This window comes from Vulpes vulpes, chromosome 1 (genome assembly GCF_048418805.1).
Source record: "Vulpes vulpes isolate BD-2025 chromosome 1, VulVul3, whole genome shotgun sequence".
Taxonomy (NCBI): Eukaryota; Metazoa; Chordata; class Mammalia; order Carnivora; family Canidae; genus Vulpes; species Vulpes vulpes.
Genome location: NC_132780.1, coordinates 99,180,758 through 99,193,970, shown reverse-complemented (window position 1 = coordinate 99,193,970; position 13,213 = coordinate 99,180,758). Strand labels below are relative to the sequence as shown.

The 13,213-nt window shown below is 43.8% G+C and overlaps 1 protein-coding gene across 6 annotated transcripts in view; it reads right to left on the bottom strand.

Moving 5' to 3' along the window:
- The window catches only part of NSUN3 (NOP2/Sun RNA methyltransferase 3), a 98,364-nt gene that overhangs the window by 82,366 nt on the left and 2,785 nt on the right, over positions 1 to 13,213 (bottom strand). For all 6 annotated transcript variants that reach the window (XR_011994435.1, XR_003233677.2, XR_003233679.2 and 3 more), the window contains exon 3: positions 5,876 to 6,219. Coding sequence is in view for 3 of the 6 variants with exons in the window: in XM_025989899.2 (XP_025845684.1) it covers positions 5,876 to 6,219 (344 nt within the window). In the remaining 3 variants the exon portion in view is untranslated. The remainder of the gene's footprint in view (positions 1 to 5,875; positions 6,220 to 13,213) is intronic.

Sequence of the window (13,213 nt, the reverse complement as noted above, 5' to 3'; positions counted from 1 at the left end):
GTAAACCTAAAATTTTTAAAAAGATTTTATTTATTTATTCATGAGAGATACAGAGAGAGAGAGAGAGAGGCAGAGACCCAGGCAGAGGGAGAAGCAGGCTCCATGCAGGGAGCCCGAGGTGGGACTCGATCCGGGGTCTCCAGGATCACACCCTTGGCCAAAGGCAGGCACTAAACCGCTGAGCCACCTGGGCTGCCCCTAAACCTAAAATTTTTAACATGTATATGTAAAAAAAAAAAGTCTAAAGTGAGTCAACTTTACCATTTTTCCTAAAAGATATAAGAATCTTTTAATTCTCCCTCCTAAGCTAGATACTAATGTTACTATATTATTTGGGTTTTATCTGGGCTCACATTTTTTAACTGCACAAAACACATTATCATCATTTTCTTCTATAGTCATTGACTTTTAGATTTTACCCCTCTATTTCCCATCTTCTTTGTTCTGCATTTCTTCCTGTTATCTTTCATCATCCATTTACAATGGCTTTCCTTTTTCCTGAACCACATCTTTCAGAATCATTCATGACAAACTTACACTCTCTCTTTTTGTCTAAAATATAATGTCCATTTCACTTTTGCTCTTCGGGGATATTTCAGTGAACATATTCCTGGATTTATAGTCATCTGTTCTTAGGACATTGAAAGCATCATTCCTCTGAATGCTAGTTTCCACTGCTACTCTCAAAGGTCAATCCTGTCTGTTGCCTTTTGAAGGTAAGCTGTCCTCTCTGGCTGCTCTTAAGATCTTCTCTTTATTTTCAGAGTTCTGCAACCTCATTATAATGGTCTGCACTGGCTTAGTTGTGCTCACACAATTTCAGAGGGTACTTCCATTCCTCCTCCAACACCAAGTTGAAGACAGATGGTTCTTTCAGTCCCTTAGGACAGGACTATTTCTTCTTAGTTTACCTTACATGGAGGGTATACCATTTTGGAATCTCAGCTTTCTGTAAGCTAACCTCCTAACAAATGCTCTCTTGGGCAGGCTTTGTCTTTGTCTTTTATTCCTACATTTTCATGAAGCAATGAAAATCAACATGCAAGTTTTTTAGGTTAAGCAAATGTTCACAAGTGAAAAACTAGCTTTGATGCTCAAATGACCTTCTATGTTCCCATTATCTCTTAGATTGTGATCACTATTTGGAGATCACTTAATGCATTTAAAAAGATTCTGTTTTTCTTTAACATTCTATCCTACATTTTTTAGTTGTTTTTAAGCAGGAGGGTTGGTTAGGAGACGTAATTTGTCGTTCTGCAAGGAACCAATTATTTCTGTATCCTTCACAGCTCCACATCTACCATTCAAGGCCTTGCACACATAATGTGTGCTCACTAATGTGGCTGACTTGATTTGAAACATGGCATTATAATAAAGAATATTTAAATTGCTAACATTGAAAATCAGGTCAGTTTTCCATTAAATTACAGCTTTGGTCAAGATTCACAATTCAGCATTTTAAAATAAGTCTCTTAGTTAAAATATAGCTTTATATTATATTGTTTGGCCTAGATGTAGATTTTATTTAAAATTGTCTTAGATCAGTTAAACATTTCAAAATATATATCACAACCCAGTTTCATATACGTGTGTGTATACACACACACACACACACACACACACACACTAAGACTTACTACATTGAAACAGAATTTACCTCATGCTTAAATAGTCAAAAAATAAACCAAATTTTGGTATTTCTTCATCTAAGCAGGAAAGGGGATGAATTTAACAAATACCAGAAAAAGTCATTGAGGCTTTCCATCTGTATGTGGCAGCCTTTGGTCCATGGAAAGAAACTGAGCTGGTAGTTTCATTTGTTAATTTGCTGTGGTACAATTAACTTGAAAAAAAAAAAAAAAAACCCAACAATTCTGCCTATTTGCAATTCTGTTAGTTGTTCCTTGGAGTTATAAGCCATAATTATGATTATCTGAGAAATTATAATGTCCCTCTCAAGGTAAAAGTTAGAATAATATTATCCATATATTTTTAGAAGTGCTAATGAAGGCTAATGGTAAGGTTCTTTGAGATATCTGGAAGCAATGTTACGACTTCACAACAAACTTAACGACAAATTTGTCCAAAAAACTACAGTTGACAATAGATTAAGATACACTTGAGAATACAACCATTTCAGATTCTGGTTTATTAAGCACCTGTTTTGGAGTGGGCATGGTGCTAGTAGCTGCAAACACAAAAAAACAGTGAGAACATCCCCTGTTGTCAGGAAGCTTTCTAATGGGAGGATGCTGGACACATCAGCAGTTGAATAACATCAGGAGACCTCCAAACAGAGTAAAGTGCACATTTTTGAAATGTTCAGATCTGCCACTTAACCTCGGACAATTTAGGTTAACTTCTCTTTGTCTCAGTTGCATCTCTAAATGGAGAAATAATGCCCAACTAATGGGGCTGCAGGGTTAAATAAGATCATGTACAACAGTGATAGTCACACTGTGTTCCTTTGGGCCCCAGGACTTCAGGAACATGTATATAAAGAAATACAACGTAAGACACCAGAAGTAGAGACTACTAGAAAATGTTTGAAAACATATTTATACCATGTGATTACTACAGTCTTGGCACACACTCAAGTATTCCAAAATGTACTTATTACTAACCAAACTAAAAAGTGCACCTAATGCAGGGAGTTCTGGAAGGCTTTCTAGGAAAGTTGATTCCTTAGTGAAAACCTGAAGAATGAAAAAAAAGTTAGCAGGGGAGGACGAGGGGGGGAAAGTGATACCTATAGCGTGTGCATGAGGCCTGAGGCCTGAGAGGGCAGAAAGCAGGATAAAAGCAAGTAAAGGAAGGAGACTTTTTAGTCTTTTCTACCACCAAAGGCTAACTAGATGTCAAAAAGGTATTACTGGCTGCAAAGAAAATTTCATGGAGGTTCTGAGGACAGAGCCCTCAGCAAGGAAGCTGATCAAGCCACTCTACCAAGCTGGGTCATTCTTAGGAGGTTAATGCTTTCCTATTTAGAATCAGAATTGTTCGTTCTTCTTCTATCAAGACCAGGACATAATAAAGGTTGTGCTGACAAAAACAAAAACAAATGGACAATCCATTCCTGTGCTAACAGGTGGGAGCAGCTGGACCAAAAGAAAAATAGGCTAATTTCTTTAATCGTCCTAAAATATGAGCTTTTTAATCATTCAAAGCTGTGAGCCTCTTGGCCCAGAATAAAGGCCAGTACTGAGCTAAGGAAATTTGTTGTATAAATGCACATTTAGCTGCAGCCATCATTTTAGGTTTTGCTTTTAAAAGCTTATTTTAGCATTGCTTCTGCATTCCAAATTCAAGCACTGTAGCTAACCTAATTTGGGCTTTGAGCATCAGCATGAAGACATCTGTACTTCTTACTAAACCATTATCATTAGTCCCACTTAGATGAAAAGCTTCTTTACTTGGAACACTGCCTGTGGTTCATTGCCCTTGATGTCAGAACAGGAAGATGGCTTCTCCACTTCAAATGCCTAGGATATATCAGTTTGCATTTGTATTCCTAATCAAATCACCTTCCCTATCACAAGCATGTAAAATATCTATAGCCTACTAATGAAGATAATTTAGGATTAAAATGCTCTCTCTTCAACACGGTACCCAAATTTGACATTTCTTTTCCATTTTTTTTTAACAATACTAAAAACTCAATATTCAAAACTGATATAACAAAATAAGAATGAAAGCGAAAATACTCCTTATAACACGATTCCATAAACCTTCACCTCAAATTATAAAGATAATAAAAAAACCTTACAAAATTAGCCATTTGGTTCTGTTTTTTCACATCAAAAAACACAGCAAGCTTCAATAACAAAGTTTTAATTGCAACTCTAAAACACGCAGTATATTTTCTCCTAAATGCACAGTTAACTGATATATTTGTACCAATGCCTAGGACAACTGGATTCACCGTTCCCATAAAAGCTTTTGAAATCTACTTCAAGAGGGAGTGCTCTCAAAGGAAGATACAAGTTAGCAGTCTTCAAACTGGGATATGCATGCCCTAGGGACACATCACTTTCTAAGGGATAATAAGGGAGACTGAATAGTTTTAAAAGAATCAACTTTTGGATCATCACCTTCCTGAAGAACACCTCTGGTCAGGGCATCTCCCTTCGCAGTGACCCCTCACCCACCTTACACCTAAGGAGGCCTGCTTCTCACTCATCCTGAATCTCATCACAGCAAATCGTGCCAGGTGCAGACATTCACAGAGCACCAAACAAAGGCAGTGAAACACACGGGAACCTTGGCTGAGAAAGGGAACAGAGTTAAACCACCAGGCCTGGTAGCCTTTTGTAATTGAGATGGGTTGTAATCCTTTGCCTTCAACAAAATCAAAAGTGGGTCTAGAGTGCTCACCTAGCAGATCATTAAAATAATGCTTGATGAAAAAATATCGATGTGATTTGGGGTCATGATCAAGATTTAAACAGCTCAGTGAAACTACTATAACACAGTTCCCACCATTTCCATCATCCCATCTATAATAAACAACAGCATCTGCATTTATAAAAATAAAACCATCAAACAAACAAAAATCAGACAGAACTGATGCTGAATCTTATCTCACCAAGCTATAAGTAATATTTATCCAGGGAAATCTGAAATAATTTTTTAAATCTCATTATCTAATTAAGAAAATAATGTATGATGAATGTTGACTCATTCCTTTAACAAAAATTTATATAAATGTATATTAACATATATTTCATAATTTTTATACCAGTAATGGTAGTGATAAGTTACTTGCAAAGAACTTTTTAAAGTCTTTGAGGAGGATCCCTGGGTGGCTCAGCAGTTTAGGAAGGGCCTGCCTTTGGCCCAAGGCAGAGTCCTGGAGTTCTGGGATCGAGTCCCACATCGGGCTTCCTAGATGGAGCCTGCTTCTCCCTCTGCCTGTGTCTCGGCCTCTCTCTCTCTCTCTCTGTCTTTCATGAATGAATAAATAAAATCTTAAAAAAAAAATAAAGTCTTTGAGATCTGCAATGTCTGGGGGCATGAGTGGCTTAGTCAGTTAAACATCTGCCTTCAGCTCAGTCATGATCCCAGGGACTGGGACGGAGCCTCATGCTGGGCTCTGCTCAGAAGGAAGCCTGCTTCTCCCTCTGGCTGCTGCTCCCCCTGCTTCTGCTCTGTCATATAAATAAATAAAATCTTTTTTTAAAAATTGTGTTGTCTAATATCATACCCATTTGCTGCAAGTGGCTATGAACACTTAAATAGCTAGTTCAAACTGATAGGCGCTGTACACTACATGCCTATTTTGAAGACTTTGTTAAGAAAATAAAAAAGCAAAATATGTCTTTAATAGTTTTTATTTAGATTACATGTTGAAATAATATTTTGAACATACTGGGTAACAATATATTACCAAAATTAATCTCAACTGTTTCAACTTTTTTTAATTACTTAAAAATTTTACATTTGATATGCACTTCACACTATATTTCTATTGGACAGAACTGCCTTATAACATTACGGTCCAATGATACAAAAAATAACTTTAAATGTGTATGTTTTTGCCGCCCAGAAGTATGACGAGATATCAATACAAGACTCTCAAGCATAAAAAGTCAACCATAAAATAAAAAATCTTTGTTATTGGCTTCTCAGGATTCCTATTATCAGACAGATTCATGTTTACAAAATGCAGTAATTTTGCTCAAAATTACCTGCTAGTATTTAGCTGAAAAAAAAAATTACACTGATTCCTCAGCTAAAGCTTCCATTCTACATACCGACCTGGTATTCAGCTTTTCAAAGTCTGTGAACTCAATCTTACACTTCTTGTATACTTACAAGTATTTTGTAACACACGGATATCTAAAAGTCGTCAATTTGCGAAATAAAAGCACACTACCTGGATCAGCACACTGTAGCAGAGCCACCGATTTGCCTCCAGGAGCAGCACACAGATCCAGGACCTTCTCCCCATCCCTTAATTCCAGAGCCAACACCGGGAGAAGAGAGGCAGCGTTCAGGAGGTAGTATTTCTTTAGATTTCCGATTTGGTGTCTTTCTGAAGGCATTCTGTCTGGAGTCCTGCTGAGGTAGCACTGCATTGATTTAGGGTGGTAGGGCAAAGACCCGTGAGAGAGGGTGTGATAGCCCTTTAAATGTAAATTTTTTTCGAGTTCAAAGGAATAGTTGAATCGGTTAAGAAGGACAGCATATTGCCAGCATGCTGGAGATATGAGTACATCCCTAGAAGAAGAAAAGGGAAAGAATATTAATATCATATATACCAACACAATTTCATAGTACTAATCGAGTGAACGGGGTCATTGTTTCCAGAGGCAGGATCAGCATCACTGACTTTGCCGTCTTGCCAAAGGCTCCGAGGGGCCCAACCCAGAACAGCTCTGATCCCGCCTTTACTTAAAACTTCGGTATATTACTCATCACGAGCTTTCTTTCTTTTGTATCAGTTGTGTCCATCACAGTGTTATTTGTTCTGATTATTAAGTTTAGGGGCCCCTTGAGTCCTGCACCAGAGAGGAATGCCGCACCTGCGCAGCCTCACCCCTTGATGCCCAGCATCTTGCCAAGAGCGCCCGACTCGCTTCGCGGCGCGGCAGGTGTCAGAGCGTCGCACAGGGAAGCTGTTCGTAGAGACGAACGTTACCCCCTGAGACTGTTAATACTGGAGGGAAACGTCCTGTCATCAGGGGACGGCTACAGGAGTGGGTGCCAGAGCCTCCTGGCCAAGTGAGCGCTCGGGCAGCTCACATCCGCCGCAGTGCAGGTCGGCAGGCCCCGGCCGGCCCGGGGACAGAAGCCAGGAGGGGGGCTTAGGAATCACCGCCAGGACACCACCAGGCGCGCCAAGCCCGCTCGAGCGGTCACAGCTCCCGCCAAGCGACAGGGGACACAGCGGGAAACGCGTGGCTTCGCGGCGGGGCCTCGAGGCGTCCTTACCGGTCGCGCACGTCCCCGCCAGCTGCCGCCGGCTGAGGCCTCCCGCCGCGCCCGTGCCTCGCGTGGGGCCGCCCGCGGAGCCGCTTCCCCCGAGGCCCCAGCGCTCCCGGAGGACGGCTGCCGGCCTAACGGGCTCCGAGGCCCGGGGCCGCCGCAAGCCCGGCGCAGGCCGTCAGCCCCGGCCGGGGCCCGGAGCCGCGGTGGGCAGCAGGGCCTGGCGACCGCATTGCCAGCAAGCTCTCCGGGCCGAAGCGCGGCCACCCCTCGGGGCCACCTGGGGAGCCACCTGCAGCGCCTTCATCTCCGTCCCTCTTGGGCTTACTTTCCGAACTGGACCAAGACCTGTCCGGGGTTTTGACTCATTTAACAGGGAAATCGCGGCCCGGGGGCGGGCTCGGGGCTCCGGGCGGGGGCGGGGGCGGCCCGAGCACCCTGGGGTGCACTGACTGGGGCCCGCAGGTGCCGGGGTCGTCTGGCCAGCTCGGGAGCGGCTGCTGTGGCCCTGCCCTCGCTCACCCGCGACGCACGTACAGCAGGGAGGCAGCGACCTTCAGAAATTCCTCGCATCCTTTAACTACATAAAATAAGAACTTGCTGAAACCACATTTCCTGACTCCTCCTAACCCGCATGCCCACTGCGGGGCTCGACCCCACGGCCCCCGGCTCACGCGGAGCCCAGGCAGACGCGCAACCGCCGCCCCGGCGCCCAGGAGCGAGGCTGCCAGCCGCGACCAGCCCCAGGAACAGCGCCCCCCCGCCCCCCCCGAACCAGGCCTCGGAGCGGGGGCCGCCGGGGGAGCCCCGGGAGCCCTGCGACCGAGACCGAAACTCGCCCACCTCACCCTGAGCCAGTAGTAGAAACCACTAGAAGACTGACGATGCTGACTGCCGACCTTCCGGGTACCACGGAGAGGCCTGCGGCTTCCCGCCCCGAGAAGGCACGACTGCGTGCACGCGGGCCTCCGCTCGCCCCCTCCCCCGGCACACGGGCGCACCTGCACACACGCGCGTGCACTGCTAGGAGGATGCCCCGGGCTGGCGGGCCCACGCCTGCTCCAGTCCTGACGCCCACGCACGGCACGGGGATGCGCCGAGGACCCCGACCCGCACCAGGGAGCCCCAGGCTCCGCACGCAGGCCTGGCGGGACCTGATCCCCAGTGACACGAGTTCAGCCCCACCAGCCACAGGCGGAGCTGGGACCCCCAAGGCCAGGACCTACACATGCTGGCCGTCCCTGCACGGAGGCCACGGGGGAGAAAACCAGGGACCCTCCGGCACGCTGTACGATGACATCAAAATCTTTACCAGAGATTTAAGAACAGACTTCCCAGCATACTATAAAAATTGACATTTTAAAATATGAATCATACGACTTTTTCAAATGTATCCAGTGGAACCTAAATACCAGAGTGATTCTGAAACCCTTCATTGTTTAAAAATTCATGGACTGACTCTTCTGGACCAGGTGAAAGTTTTAAGCTCCTTTTTCTACCTACATTCTATTTCCCCATGTAACTCCATCTTAACACATTTTGTACTTGAAATCTTTTATTATCCTGTCATACTTCTCTGCCATAAACACATATGCACATATACACTAAACTTGTCTTCACCGTGGCCTAAATCTCTAAGGCTTAAAACGGCAAATTCTGCATTCAATTATCAGTAAAATCGCTATCATAAAACTGATCAAAATACTTATCATAGATTTGATAATTACTAAACATAAAAAGGAAAAGTGAGGGGACCCCTGGGTGGCTCAGTGGTTTAGCGCCTGCCTTCGGCTTAGGGCGTGATCCAGGAGTCTCCAGATCGAGTCGCACATCGGGCTCGCCGCATGGAGCTTGCTTCTCCCTCTGCCTGCGTCTCTGCCTCTCTCATGAATAAATTTTTTTTTAAAAAAGGAAAAGTGATATGAAATCAATGTCCACAAAATGAGCTGTCCTCCCCCCCACCCCACCCGACCCTGGTCTGCATATATTCAGAGATGAGTATCACCCAGGCCATACTGAGTCAGGGTTCAAATTCAATTATATTCCTATTTTGTATTTTTACAAGAGCTGAGAAAAACCTTCATTTAAATAAGTGGGTAAGAATTCAATGTATTTTGTTACAGCAACGTCTCCCTTTTTGAGTTGTATTTCTTTCCGAGTATATTCCCAGATCACTTAACAATGCATCTTCAAAAAATACTTTATCTGTTAGTTAACAACTTGATTGGGGCTCCTTTACTTTTGTTAAAAGCAGAATTTGAAAACCACCTGTCCTGTCAAAGAATGTGCTAGTCATCAGTCATTTACTTTCTAAACCCTTACAATGACATTCCAGTCTCCAGCATATGGACATGTTGTCACCCTGGAGAAATGCAACGTGGAAACGTCAGGATGGTGAAAGTGCGTCCTTTTTCTGCAAGGTGACAAAGACAACAGAAAGGCAGGTTGGGAAAGAGAACAAACACTCCCTTAGGCACATAATGAACAGAGTGATTCTGTGAAAGAGCCAACGTGGAAACTGAAAATCTAGAAGGTGACTGCTATAACTTGCCTGTCCACACGTATCCCTCGAAAAATTGTATAATGTATTATTTGGACAAAGTTATTTGATATTAACCTTTATTCAACTTTTCTGTGATTTTACTCTATTCCTTTGTATTCATTCTCTGTTCTACCTTCCTATCTAATAGTGAGGATTAAATATCATTTTATCTAGGTATTACTAAGCACAATTGGTATAACTGTCGATTACAAAACCAATTAAACTTTTACGGTTAAAAAAAATAAAAATCCCTTTTGTTTTACTGCTGTTGGTATCCACCAGAGGGTGCTCATTCTATCACTTTAAAAGTAGGACTCAAATGATTCAATCAAGTCATGAAGGTACACCTAAGCATGTTTATGAGACTTTTATTTTTATTCTTCAGAGATTTTTTTTTAAGATTTTATTTATTTATTTATTTATTTATTTATTTATTTATTTATTTATTTATTTATTTATTTGAGAGAGAGAGCGAGAGCCCGATGTAGGGCTCGATCCCAGGACCCCAGGATCATGACGGAGCCACCCAGGCGCCCCCATTCTTCAGAGACTGTAATGATGAACTTGCCTGCCTCCTGCTCTTTCTCCAGCATTGTTTCTTTAGTGTCTGTCGTAGAAAGGCAATCCATGTCCGTATCTGTTATCCACAGTGCCCCAGACAGGAAGTCCCAAGTGAAGGTTTAGATTCCTGGCAGAGACCAGCACAAGGCTGAGAACACTGCAAACAAGGAGCCTCTGATCGGGAGACATGTGCATGCACTCCCAGGCTGACACTACAGTCCTCACAGGAGACACTTGGTGGGCAAACAGGGTGGGATTTTAAAATCACAGGCCTGGATTGGCCATTCAAATTAGGTTAGGTCACCTGCTACCATGTGCAGAGGTTGGATTTAAACCCAAACCTTAACCACTATACAGAGGGAAAAAGGAGAGGGTCATTCCAGCAGAGGGGATGAAGGATGAAGGAGCCTGTCAAGTAACAACAATGTGCTCAGTCCACACATAACACTGCAGACAGAGGGGCTCAGGAGGCTTCTGTCCCAGGAGGGGCAGGACGGGGTATGCCAGCACTGGGACACTGTGGGACAGGGCGGATGAGACAACCCCCAAGGATCCCCCAAGCGGGAGCTGTGCTTCACTGGGCGAGTGAGCCAACCTCCCTATGCCTGAGCGCTCACATCTGCACAATGTGAACACCCAGCTGCCTTGGAAGGCTGTGCAGAGGATTCCGTGAACATCAGTAAGGCGGTTACAACACTGCCTGGGACAGGGTCATGGAAGAAGTGTCTAACTGAGCCGACAAATACTGGAGATAGGAACCGTGAAGAGGGGCTATGGCCGCATCCCAAAGAAGCAGTGACAGATAAAAGAGAAATCCAAATTAAGAAATTTCTCAGGAAGCAGTAGACACATTTGGAGGGCATTTAGCCCCTGATATAGGCAGAGCAGTGGCGTATGGCAGTACGCGGTTTGAGGACCCGAACCGTCAAGGTCAGCCAAGGTGAGAGCTACATGGTGCAGAGGACAGCAGTGCTCACGGTGAGAGGCTTCCAGGAGTCCCCTCCCGTGGAATCACAGGCAAGGACGGACTGTTCCTTCAACAACATGTGACAACGTGCACAGGAGTACTGCCAAGTACAAGGGCTCCCCGGAGGCCTGGACCCTAGATTTTATTGGCGCCCAGTCCCACAAACATCATCACCAGATGAATGCTTAGCGCCCAGCTCTTCTGGAGGTCAGAGCTGGGAAGCAGGCCCCAACAGGGCCGTAGCCCCCGCCGGGAATCACACCCTCAGACCTTCTGGCGTGGCCCAACCCCCCAGGTAAACAAAGATGCCTTAGGCAGGACATTCCAAGGGCTTAGAGATAGCCTCCCAGCAGCAGAGGGCACGTGTCAGGCATATTTCTGATTAAGGTGCACAGTTTACCTTGAAGGTGTGGAGGAAAAAGGGGAAACATGGACGGTGACACCCTTAACAGGTAAGATAAAATATGCAACTGGGCCGTGACAACATAGGAGAAGGAAAAAATAACGTGTCTTTGAGACTGCCTAGTATCGAACTCAGTGAAGTCACCCAAGATGCTGACTGGTATGGAACAAAGCTTAGGGAGGGCTGCACAGAGTGAGATGGCAGCACGTTGCGGGGAGCTGAAAGTCCCAGCACGGAGGGGCGTACCTGCAAGATATCGTAGGCACCGGGCGAGCAGCACCCTAAAGGGCCGCTCACAGGGCGATTTGTAGAACAGGTTATCAGAAAACAGTAAAATTTCAATACATATGAAATCTTTCCCACTATCTAATCTCCTACAGGAAAACTAAAAATAAGTGAATCACTTTCTAGATGGAAGAATGTACTCATCTTTCTCTGGAAGTGAACAGACTCTGCAAGCAGGACACTATGTCTTCCAAATAAAAGTTGAAAAAAAAAACCCCACAAAAATATTTGCTCTCAATTCCCCATGCCATCTTCCATGCTCAGACTACTTTCCAAGCTCAGCCTTTTTTGCCCAGGGCAAATCCAGCACATTTATGTAAAACTTAAATTACCATGAAAACCCAACAAAAAGGTAGATGAAGCAGAAGGCACAGCTAATTAAATGGATTTGAGGTTCACTGCTCATTTTGTTTAGGGTCAAACAATACTTTATAAACTTGTCTGAGCACATTAAATAGAAAAATAACTCATTACAGAGAAAGGGCAGCCACAGGACTATACAATCTGAGGACAATATGCTTTTAAAATTTTTTTTTTAATCATCCATGAATGCCTAATTACACCCCAGGTGTGAGAAGAGGGGTTAGCAGTACAAGTTCTTGAACTAGAAAGCCTAGACACACATCCCTGCTCTGACACTTACTAGCTGGCCACTTGGGCAAGTCACCTAAACTCTGTGGAGTTCCATCATGGGAAACAGCACTCAGAGCTTTGTTCGGAGAACCACACAAAGCCAATACCACCTGGTGCGCAATATGCATATTATGTGGTTGTTGGGACGTTCTATGTGGGTGACTTTACATACGAAAGACATAATGCATCAGTTATGCTTCACTAACATTTTTCTTTCTTCTCTGTGACAGAAGACACCCACCTTAAAATCTAATTTTGAAAGAAAAGCCACAACTATGAACTACCTTTTTTTATAGTATTTGAGTTCCTAAAACCATGTAATTCGCTCTAAAATTATCTCAAAATCACCTCAGACTTTATTATGTTCAATACTGAATCTGTTTTAAAAAGTGCTCAAAGCTGTCCCTTGTAAATAAGAATGTGTTACTGAGCTGATCCAAGATGAGATTAATGACAATAATGTGACTCAATTCCATTGTCTACAGCCACATAACGTTTTTTTCCTGAGTAAAATGTACTGGGCTTTTGCCCCTAGCTTTAGAAGCAGTGCACCCTCTTCTTTCAACCTAAATAACCTGGTTCTTTCTGCTAAAGTAACTCCTGTTAAGTTACTAAGGCCTGGCTTCTCCTCCCTCAAGCTCTGTTAAATAAGACAAGGTACTCCTGCCTACTTCTATCACGATATGTATGGAATTAACAGTTTATATAGTTTTAACCAGCCTCCTTATCTCCCATGAACACCAGACTGCAAGCAGACTGGATATGGGGCACAGAATATATGTAGAATGCAATGTAGGCAAGGGAAATGAAAAAATGAACTATGAGAATATCAAGATAAAAAGCTTCTGCACAGCAAAGGAAATAATCAACCAATGAAAATGCAACCTTCGGAATA